Raw genomic sequence first — 12,312 nt, 5'->3', positions numbered from 1 at the left:
GTAAATACAAATTTCCAACACTAAATTCTTCAGCCACTGATTAATCACCCAGCAAACCACTCACCAGTGGATTCTTATTTCCTGTCCTGCTGTGCTAAACAAAACAGCTCGCATTCTAAATACCTCAGAGAAGCACACATCCCCACACAATATGACAATTGTATGTCATAAGTAATAATATCCGTTGAATGTTCATCAGATAGAACGGACGCGACGTATGTCGATCATCACAATAACATGTGATCGGGTACAAGTCACAGCTAGACAATAAGAAAGAATAATGACTTCTAGTATGAAAACATTTTTCAAAAGGTAGCTCTGTCATGCAGCTGAACATGGTCTAATTAGTGTACCACTGCAGCGGGAAAAACCGGTGTTGGTGTCACGTTCCACTAGTATAAGGGTGAAGTGTAAAAAAAAGCTTACCTGAAGAAGAAATGTCGCTGAATCGTTCCCTACATAACCTGATACAACATGGCTTTGAATAGAAAGGACTCTGCACGTCTCAGTGTATTCCATTTGTTGCATAAACCGTGCTTTTGCTGATGTTATTGACTGGTATCAGAAACTCATGGGTTTCTGGATATTTTTAATAGATTCTTTCAGTTTTGGTTAGCCAGCTAAGAACTCTGTTCAAATGATTAACAAGTGCGGTCACAAAACGTGAAGATTTGTTAGGCTATTAAAACAATTATTACAAAAAAGATAAAGGCAGGCACTTACAGACTTACATAGTTAGTTTCAAATTAATGAAATGACGACATGCTTTCTAGGCAGGAGCTTAACTTTGTCTTCGCTCACGAACTCTAAACGCAAATAACAAACACTTACCATACTCATATATCTCTTCCAACTTTTCCGCTGATTTTAAAGAGAACAATTTATAACCGGATTTTGAGCCAACCACAGAGAAAGCATACCTCGTCAGTCAAAACATGAAAGTCGAACAAAGAAATAATCCACTTTGAGGGCAGCTCTTCCTCTAAATTACCTGCAGTCTTGATTAAAATTGACGCACAGCAGATTTCCCGTTGGATCCCCGCCATAAGCAGCAAGATTCATTGGTAAAACTTTTTAGCGTGAACGGATCGTAACTGTCCCGAGGAAAATCGGGATTTTTGGACTCATAATTTTCCCACAAAACAAGAAACTCTTCATCCGATACATGTTGTCTGCATAGCAAATATTTATTCTCTTAATTCTTTATGTGAAGCCATATTTTCCTCTTCGGTATTCTTCTAATTAAAGGCGCCGTCCTTCTGAGTTCACTGCGATCTTAATGTTCGATTTTTGACTGGAAGCGACGGCTGCCTCAGTCCCAGGCTTTCTCTGCCAGTCCGGTCGCCGTCGCCCCGAAAACGTCTCCATCTTAAGTTCCCTATTATCAACACAAACAAAACACGCCAATGACATGCGCATGGCTGATTCAGCGAATTTCATTTACCCACAATACTGTGCACCGCGTCTGCAAACAAGATCGGGGGAAGAGGACAAAACACGGAGTACTATTCCATGGAGTACCCTTGGATTACCTTAAATGGAGTACCCTGAAAAATAATTTGGGAGTTAAGTAAAATGATTTTTGCAAATTAGAGAGTCACTTTAATGTACGTACCTTGCTACGTACCTTTATTTATCAGCTCAAACGGTATTTGTTGCGATGAGAAAACAATATTAACGTATAAGCAAGGATTTGGTTCATTTGCAGCAAATATTAAAATCTTTAGACTCGGCCAGCATTGGCGATACAAAACGTGTTCAGTATCTTATCTCACAAAAACACTTACCAGTATGTTCTACTAGGGTACCTTTTTTGTTATTTCTTCTTTCATACCAAGCAAGGGAAAATTATGTAAACGATGCCAACGTTGGTTGACTTTGCTCGATGTTTTAAACACAAACAGTACTTGATTTTACGGTAAGTTTTCTGATCATAATCTTGCCTGCTTGTCAAGCGCTGGCGAGACGGAGTCTGGCTGCTTACCGTAGTTCATTTCACTTGAAAATCAGCAGTTAAAAAATATTTTCGGGTTTGCAAAGCCCGTGTCAAACGCCGTACTTTACATGAGTCGTACTTTACAGTTTATTTCGACCCAAATTAAGTTCGCCTGTTGACTCAAACGTCGAACTTCACTCGACCACGCGTAAATAAACAGAGCGAGGCTAACTCATGAAATTGATGAAGTAATTCAAGATGGCGTAGAAATGGTACACGAACGACGAAAATCTCACCACTTAGAATCACAAGGCACCCAAGATTAGGATGCGTTCTCCTAGCGTACATTTAAATGACTTTCTAATTTGGAAAAATCTTTTTCCTTGACTCCCAAATTATTTTTCAGGGTACTCCATTTTAGGTAATCCAAGGGTACTCCATGCAATAGTACTTCACGTTTTATCCTCTCCCAAGATCGGGGCAGTTCCCTCAATCCCTTACTACGGAGGTCCCGTTCTCTTTCTGTGTGCACGTGCATGAGTGTCATTTTTTTTTTTATCTTGGTGGTATCCCTGTTTATCCTGAAATGCAGTCATCTCACAGGAAAAGACTACCGAAACCGCGCTTCTTCGAGTTGTCAACGATATCTTAATGAAGATGAACTCACAAGAGGTAACTCTACTTGTCATGTTGGATCTTAGTGCCGCCTTAGACACTGTTAATCATGATATATTGACTAAACGTCTACACGCAGAATTACGTATTGCTGATCTTGCCCTGAGGTGGTTTGAGTCATATCTATGGTGGCCCATGTGTGCCATAGGAAAACGCTGTAGAGCGAGAGTAAATCAATATTTTTTTTTGCAATAATTTTTATTTTATTGATTAGTTATCTTTATTTTTTATGTATTTTTTTGTTTTTTATTTTTATTTCTTTTTTATTTCTTTTCTTTTTATATTTTTTCGAATAATTTTTATTTTATTTATTTTTTATCTTTATATTTTTATTTCTTTTTTATTTCTTTTTATTATTATCTCATTCACACAAAAAATAAAATAAAATTTTAAAAAAAGGAAACAAATGAGTATGGCCTATGAGTGCCATAGTAAAAAATAAAAATAATAACATAAATGAGTATGGCCTATAAGTGCCAAAAAGCTTGCGGCCTAGATGTGCCATAGACCAGAATGCATTTCGATTCCCAGGTGCTAGACCCAATATGGCGGTTGGGAAAGGTCTTGGGAAAGCAAGGCGAACCCGCAGAGATAAAGCGTTCATGAGCGGGCCGGAGTAAAGTAATTCCTGTCCAGCTGCCTGTCAGAATTAGCCCCACTAGATAGATGTAGTTGACTTGACTGGTACCTATCGGTTAATTTTACCCACATAACTGTAACAGTTACGGTGAAACACCGCTAACTCAAACTTGGTTCACTCAGGCTCTGATCTGCTAACTCAAACTAATATTACTTTCCTCGGCTAAAATTTACAAACAAAGTGGCTGGTAAACCTTGAATTTTAGAACATAATCATTATTTTCTTGTTTACATGCTCTTATAATTTTGGCTAAAACCCCCAAAAACATCAAGCTCTTTTTGTAAAACTGGGATATAAATGTAAGCAGGGAGATTTCTGAAAAAAAAAAGCAAGGTACAAATAACGAAAACTCATTACTAATAATGAGTCAATTTCATGAAAGCCTTTAACTTAAAGCATTTGGTTTTGGGGGTTTTAGCCAAAATTATAAGAGCATGTAAACAAGAAAATAATGATTATGTTCTAACACTCAAGGTTTACCAGCCACTTTGTTTGTAAATTTTAGCCGAGGAAAGTAATATTAGTTTGAGTTAGCAGAGCCATCAAACGCTTTTTTCTGAAACTACGTATCAGAGCCTGAGTGAACCAAGTTCGAGTTGGCGGTGTTTCACCGTAAATGTCACAGTATTAACTGATAGGTACCAGTCAAGTCAACTACAACTATCTAGTGGGGCTAATTCTGACAGGCAGCTGGACAGGAATTACTTTACACCGGCCCGCTCATGAACGCTTTATCTCTGCGGGTTCGCCTTGCTTTCCCAACACCTCCTCTCTCCTCCAGACCACGGGGATCCACTTTAACCATTACCATGTAAACTAAATCCCTTGGCACGTTTAGACCGTGTATCTCTCGTATTTTCTTATGCGTGGCTCTGTAGCTGAGCAGTTTCCCTGGACCTGAAATCTCTTTTTCTACTGCTGCTTCCACGTCATTTACCTCAACATCATAGTCAGTAAATTGAATTCCAAAATACTGCATTCGGCGTGCCAGACTTCTAAGGCTCCAAGCGTACATGGGGTAATCTTTTCTCAAGATGTCTAATATTTCCATTCTCTTTAAATTCAGACTGACAAACTTAGCTAGGTCGTTGTTTAAATCATTGTCATCTTCCCAATTGCTGTTTCTAATCCAAGCGTCCGCCATATTGGGTCTAGCACCTGGGAATCGAAATGCATTCTGGTCTATGGCACATCTAGGCCGCAAGCTTTTTTTATATATAATTATTATTTTTTAAATTTTTTTTTTTGCTATGGCACTTATAGGCCATACTAATTTTTTTTATTATTATTTTTATTTTTTACTATGGCACTCATAGGCCACACTTATTTATTTTATAATTTTTTATTTTTTACTATGGCACTCATAGGCCATACTTATTTATTTCCTTATTTTAAAATTTTATTTTCTTTTTTGTGTCAATGAGATAATAATAAAAAGAAATAAAAATACAAAGATAAAAAAGAAATAAAACAAAAATTATTCAAAAAAATATAAAAAGAAAAGAAATAAAAAGAAATAAAAATACAAAGATAAAAAAGAAATAAAACAAAAATTATTCAAAAAAATATAAAAAGAAAAGAAATAAAAAAGAAATAAAAATAAAAAACAAAAAAAAATAAGTATAAAAAATAAAGATAACTAATCAATAAAATAAAAATTATTGCAAAAAAAAATATTGATTTAACAGTCTTTTGCATGGTGCCTCAAAGGAACAGATAGCTAAAGTACAACGTGTACAGAATGCTGCCGCTAGACTGCTTATGAACGTTGGAAAGCATTCGCACATTACTCCTATTCTATATGCGTTACATTGGCTTCCAATTCAGGCTCGCATTAAATTTAACATTATTCTATTTATTTCTAAAGCGGTTCATAATTTAGCTCCGTCATATCCTCTTATTGTCTTCGATCTAATGATGGTCTTTACTTAGAGCCCGCTAAGGGTAAGATGCTGAAGACATTTGGAGCTCGGTCTTTCCAGGCAGCAGCACCATACTTATGGAACAGACTTCCTCATGAAATTAGATTGATTGAGAGTTTACATAAATTTTAAAAAGCTATTAAAACGTTTCTATTTAATGAAGCTGTTAGTAATCATTAACTTAGATATATTATATTCGCACATTAGGGATATTAAATTCTATTGTAAATTTTATTTAGATATATAAGGTTCTTATTTTTATTCAGTGTAAAGCACTATTGATCTGTACATGTAAATAGGGCTATACAACTTATAAATTATTATTATTATTATTATTATTATCATTATTATTATTATTATTATTATTATTATTATTATTATCCCTTTCACTAGCCTGCAAGAACAAACCTTTTCTGGCTTTTGTTTCTCACGCCGAGTGAAGCAATTCCGGATAAGGAATCTGTTCTCGAGGCTTCCCTCTCGTATATTCGACAGAAAAATACAGTTAGTTTATCCGCATCCCGCATAGAACAACTGCAATTGAAGGTTGAAATCGCGTTAGAGCTAGCTCATTTCACGAGTATACAGCCAATGGTAGGACCCAAAAAGCTGCTGACCAAAAAGTATGAGGACTCTGGTATGAGATAGAGGACAATAGACACTTCCTCTCTACTACTTCCCGTTTGTTTCAAAAGACTTGAAATAATGGCGGCCGAGGAGGATGGACAACTGTGGTTTGGAGAAGTTATCGATAAGAGCCTATTCGAAGAAAGCATGGTTGAAGTCGCTCTTCGGTTGCGTAAGCTCGGTAAAAGTGTTTACCATCTGAGGGCAGCAAAAGACGAAATGTCGCCAGAAAAAGACAAACATGTGTTCATAAACATATTCAACGGGCATGCATCAGTTGTTGTTATCGACAAAGAGCTTTTCGAAACCCTTCTCTTTGTACCTGTCTCTGGGCAAATGATCGATGGGTCAAGCTTGTCGTTTTTAGATGGTTCTGATGCAGCCAAACGAATGCTCACGATACCTCAGCAACAGTATCACGTCTGTTTGAATGAGTCAAATTCTGGCTATGAACTTAGCCGTAATATGTACTATATGCCCTGGCTGAAAAAATCCAGGAGCTTCTATGTTGGAGAGACAGCATTGGCGTACCTTTATCTTCAATTACTGTGCCTGACTGTGGTTCCCTCACGCTATCGATTGATAATCGATGACTGTTTAGAGTTTGCCAAACGATTTGCGAGGGAAATTGCTATCACAGAGAATTCAGTGCGTGAAACTGATGTCCAAGTGTTGTTCAGAACGCTTCGTGTTTCTGAGGACTACAGCAGTGCTATTGTGGAGCAGGCATCACGGAACAATCCAAAGAGTGGTTTTTCTGCAGCGATATCCTATTTCATGAGTTTTAGAGTCGAAAGATTCCTTTTCGCGCTTGCAGTGGTAATTGCAATGACAACGGCGGTTTATACTCTTACTCGCTATTATTGAGTTCAGCAGCCTGGAACATTGCTTTAGTCTGCAACAAACGTGTTTCCTTCGGAAATGACGTTGTTTTGCTATATTTTTACAGGTAGATCCAAAGGAGTGGATTCAGCTTTGCAATTGAAGGCTATTAAAGGGTAAAAAATCGTTTGTTGTTGTTCTTTTTTTAAAATAACTGTCAAAATTCTCGCGCGCTAATTGGCTAATATTTTCAAACAGCAATTCTTGCATCAATAAGAATAGAGACAGATAAAATTTTAATTTGTGCGGAAGTTTTTCGTAAGATGGACTAGGGCGACACGCAGGACTTGATTGTTTTCAACAAATGGCAAAGGAGCTAGAATTGTCACATGCTGAACTCATCTCCTGTATTTAAGCTCCCGAAGAAATAAGATAGATTATCTCCCCGAAATCAAGCTTTCCGTTAAATTGAGTTTCTCTTGTGTTAAACTACGATTTTCTAGTGGTTCGTGGGAATGGCAAATGCACCATTCTCATGATCTTTCCTCCCGGTATCACGCCCGCTACTGGCAAAGGGATCAACCCCGTTTGGTATCATGCATATATCCGAAAAACGGAAAAATAAGACAATTGGTCAACAACAAGTAGCTTTATTTGCATGACCATAACTTCATACAGTATTGCAAGAGCAAGTATCTTAACAAGAACGATATAATAATGTAATAAGAAGGAAAAAACAAATTAAAGAGTGGTAAACTGAGGTGTAGCCTCATACTCCAGTGTGAATTCATCGAAAAATAGACATGACAAGACCTTAAATAGCATGCATGAGTGCCGTCAGTGCAAACACTTGCATTTACACTCTGTGACAACGGTATAAACAAACTTCAGCCACATGTGTCCTTCCTTTGGGCGAATCTATCCAGACAGTGCCATCGTAGCACACCCACGTCCTTAGTGGCTGATATGCGGCATTTCATCTCCGAGGGGAATGAGCATGTCTTTTTTGAGCATCGTCCAACGTTGATGTGACGAGGCCAATTGCGCACTCCAAGATCCTTCCACTTTTGAAGGACTGGGAAATGCGACACTTGCCAGAGCCATAGCTGAAGGTTTTTACTCGCTTTAGGTCCGAGGTTTCTTTTCATGCCTGGCACTTTGAAATCGAGGTTTTAATCTCATCTGGCATGCTTTTCACCAGCATCTTTTCCTAGCGCCTGCGTAGCGTAAATGGGCGCAAGAAAGAATGGGCGCGCGCGAGGGAGCGCGCGCCTGTTCTTTCTTGCGCCCATTTATTTCCTAGCGCCTGCTACGCAGGCTACTTTCGAACAAATTCATACTCTTGATCTTGGGTTTTTCTGGCGTTGTTTTTCTTCATCAAGACCTCTTCTTTGTTCAGTGCGGTATATTCTTAATCATAATGTTTCCCAGTTTTCTTTTCATCGAAGCTATGTCGTAGTCGCTTTGTATCGGGTCGCTGAGGTAGCTCTTTGGCTCAGGCGGTATTTTGAGCTTCAGCTTGTCCATGGCTGCACCAACTGGTTGTGGATCTGGGTTTGGCTGGAGATGTGTCCAGGGTTGTGCCTTAAATAAAGTATACCATACAGTGCAGAGAAAACAAGCCACTAGAAACGTGGACATACTCTTGAGATTTAAGTGACGCATCTTTATTAGGGTGCGTTTAGGTTGAGTGGCGATACAGACTGTTACAAGGTCCAACTTCAGTGCTGCTTTGCTTCGGGTGTCACCACAGTTATCACTGTTTGAAAATAAATAAATATCACAGTGCTAAATTACAAATTACATCCGACTACGATCAACCTGATATTTACCTTAGGGAGACCAGATGGCTCGACTAGCTTTGATAGCAGCATGAAACTCACTTAAAAAGCATGAGCTCAATGCCCGATATAAGTTGGCTGCTTCATGCTAGCATTGCCATTCATATGCACTTTGATGTAGCTCGGAAATATAGGAAATGTCCCACAGTTTTTGCTAACCTTTGAGGTTTGATGTTCTTGATGGCACAGGGTCGTCAGGTGAGAACGATAATCAATGAACTAGTATGAACAGATCGAGCAGCGCTGACACCGTACCGGCCGCGAACAAAAATTTTCAATCCGTGGAATTCCAAATCTCTCAGTATAGAATGACTGAAACAAAAGGAAAGAAATATCGGCACCTTTAGCCGTTCTAGCTGCAAATGACAAGTATCAAAACAAACAATTTCATGAACGTTCTTTCCGGAAACTCTATAGTTCATAGAATAAAATCAACTAGAGGCCATATTGGCCTTCACTCGGACTTCCAAGTGAAATGAATGCAAATTTAAATAGTGCAATTAAATTAATTTGTCATATTAAAGAAGATGCAATCCTTTGGGTTCATAAACCTCACCACTTGCGTCTACTCCTTGGAAATACTGTAAAACGTTTTGAATAGATGACAATTCTAATAGCACGCTAGTACCCTGAGAATGGCTTTATGTAGTTCACCATATGCATCTCTAGCGTGTCAATCAAACAACAGTATACCGTTAATGCCAGATCGTACTATTAAAATGAATGACATGAGAGCTCTCCGGAAGTTCACCACGACCAGCATTCGTATCAGCTTGAGGGATGCCAGACTTACCACGAGATCTTTGTCTCTGCTTTGGCATAACATTATTTACAGTGTATGAATAGCCAGAGGACCTCCAAAATGTTGACTGCAAGATAAATATTTCACCTACCTTCATATCTCTAATGTTGTGAATGTATAAACTTTCTTCAAACACAACAAGGAGCCTCTGAAATATTGATGAAGCAAACATAGTTTATTGAGCTACTGAATGGACAGAAAATTTAGGAAATGTCAAGTAAAGTTTCCACACTTACTACACTTACTACAGCTACTACACTTACTACACACTTACTACACTTACCACAGTTACTACACTTACTACACTTACTACACTTGTTAATTTCAGTGCCTAGAGGCCCGACATGGATGATGGCACCGGTGTCTCAGGACATTTCATGGGGTCATACATGAACTACTGACCGAGAATCTGCATACTCACAACTCTGTTTATAAGCCTGACAGCTAAGATTGTGTTGGGATAACTGTAATTACATATTTCTGTGCCTTTCTGTAAACAAAGACAGAAGAGAGAGTTGAATTAATCAGTGTGCAGGTAAACTACCTAAAGAATGTAAAAGTAGACCTCAAATGACAAAGTCGTTTAATTTGCACTTATCTGCTTATGTACACAAATCTAAATTTGGATAGTCCATTACTTCAATTTAAATGTATGCTCTGATTGTCAATAAATCATACAAGAACAAAACAAAATGTAATTCAAAGGCCAAATTATTTTTTATCCGAAAATTATTGCCTTTGAAGATGCATGATTAGTGACGATGAACACTCTGAGAGTGAATTCTATTGCCTTGACAAGCTTGAATATTTCAGGAGAACAGCAGACACAGGGTTAAATTGCCAACGACTTGGTGTCATGAATCAAGTCTTCGCTGCCTTTCTTAAAGCGGCCATATAATAAACAATTTATTAACCTTGAACATTGAAGGCTTTAGAGGAAAATCTCAAACCTTGGCCTTGAAGGTCAATACCGCAATGCCTCAGTTTGAGATTTTCCTGTAAAGACCTCACTCTCGGTTTAAAATAAGTAGTTAATAAAACAGCCCTTGGCTAATTAATAGCCACTGCTGTATTATGATTTCTTGTTTGGAGATTTTGTGATGCAAACATACAAAGTGGGCCTCTCCTAAGCACACATTTCACACGTCTCTAAATAAAGTTGTGACCTCTCCTTGACTCAAGAATAATTTCTTTTCTTCAAAACAGTTTGTTTTCTATTAATGAAAACTTTTTCACATAGTGAAAGTGATAAATGCGCTGTCTTTTTTCATGCATCATTTTTATGTTGTTGGTAACTGAAGTAAACATTTATCATAGTTTGCAACATTCTAAAGCATTTGTTGCAAGGAAACAACACAAGTCAAAGAAAACACACTAGTCAGATGGACTGCAACGATTGAGCCATAGTTTGACAAACACCCGCCACTGAGTTTCTCAATCTTTTATCAGAGGGTTAATGATATGCCATTCGACTCTATGTTACTTTACCTTGAAATGACAAACTTTTTTGTTTCTGGGTGCCAATATTAGCTCACAATTGCTACAAGACTACTGGAGTATAACCTCTCTACTATGCAGATATCTTCTGTTTCTCCTGTAGTAAAGAGATAAATACAATGGAACATTGCCGCATAAACATTTGTTATATAGCTGGCATTTTTCACGCTGCAGTGCATCCATTCAATGGCTAGTTCATGGTCACATGACATCTAACAATGAAACTGTTTTCTGCCAAATGCCATGAGTGGGCAACACTGCAAAAACTATATGACATCAAACTGGAAACAGTTCACTGTTGAAACCCGCAAAATGTTGACTGCTGTTGCACGTTGATCAGAGTGTGCAGTTGAAGGTGGACTGATGTTGTCACTGGAATCTTAGCGTGTTTTTCAAAATTTGCTTTTGTTTTTATCACCGGTTTGATCCTTTTGTTTTGCCATATAACATATCTCTTAATGAATGGTCCGTTGGGGAACAGTGAATTTTCCCGAGACAAAGTCGAGGGAAACATTGAGATTTGAGGGAAACAAAATTCACTGTTCCCCTCGGGACCAGTCATTAAGTGTTAAATAGTACAGTATATACTTACCGGTACAAAAAAATTAATGATGTATCGAAACATACTAGTTTTAGTTAGACAACTTTTCAGGAAGTACATTGTAGAATTGAGAAGAGGCAAAATAGTATAAGGTTTTGGATTGAAACAGTTAAAATACCATATATTTTATAACAGACATAACAGGCAATCATACAGACATGTTTAGAGTAATGGCAGTTCCACAAAATATCCCCACCTCCTCCATGGAAGGTCAAAAGAAATTCCAAGGGGGAGGGGGAGAGGGTGGTGAAAGCAAAAGACATAGTGTTGAAGAAATTTCTGGAGCTAAATTGGAATTTCTGGAGGGGTGGTGGGGTACAAACCCCCCCAAAAAAACATCCATGGGGGGAAGGGGGGGGATTAATAGTTTGTTATATTCAAGATCAGACACTGGACTTGTGCCATGTAATAATTTTATACTGGTCCTTTACAAACATCAGGTAAAAATATATGTTGTGGTTCAAATTTTTCTTTGTTTAAAAATTTTCAAACCAGTTTAATGTGTGTTGTCCTTTAATTTGTCTCAGATTATTGCAATGGCTCTGAGACAAAGGGAACTCAAAATTAAACTTGTTTGAAAATTTTTAAACCAAAGAAAAATCTGAACCTCAACATACATACAAAGATACCTTGTACAGTAAAAACTCTTGCAAGAGATTTATTATCCTACTTGAAAAGAAAGAATAATTAAGAGGATGAGCAAGGGCTAGTGTAGGTTTGGAAACCAGTTTTAACAAATAACCACCAAACCTGTTTTCATTTTTTTTTTTGCTAAACAGATATCTTATAGTATAAATTGTGCCAAATTAGAACCTTTTTGTGTGTGTTATTTGGACAATACTTAGAGGAGCTGGATAATAGAAGAAAGTTAATACAGACTTTTATGGTCTGATCTTAACCTAAAATGAATAACACAAGATGAGTACTATTTTCGTAAGGGTAGAAAATT

General features: G+C 37.6%; 1 protein-coding gene and 1 pseudogene across 1 annotated transcript; one reads left to right on the top strand and one right to left on the bottom strand.

Annotated features, from left to right (window-relative positions):
* The first annotated feature begins 5,878 nt into the window (after positions 1–5,878).
* On the top strand, positions 5,879–6,667 carry LOC140931425 (uncharacterized). The gene has a single exon (XM_073381251.1). It carries the CDS (start codon positions 5,879–5,881, stop codon positions 6,665–6,667), a length of 789 nt encoding a protein of 262 aa, XP_073237352.1.
* A 792-nt stretch (positions 6,668–7,459) lies between these two features.
* On the bottom strand, positions 7,460–8,287 carry LOC140931418 (noggin-1-like; annotated as a pseudogene).
* Positions 8,288–12,312: the final 4,025 nt, after the last annotated feature.

The sequence above is a fragment of the Porites lutea genome, chromosome 1 (assembly GCF_958299795.1).
Source record: "Porites lutea chromosome 1, jaPorLute2.1, whole genome shotgun sequence".
NCBI classification, from domain to species: domain Eukaryota; kingdom Metazoa; phylum Cnidaria; class Anthozoa; order Scleractinia; family Poritidae; genus Porites; species Porites lutea.
The sequence above is the reverse complement of the archived record's forward strand: the minus strand, read 5'-3'. Positions and strand labels throughout refer to the sequence as shown.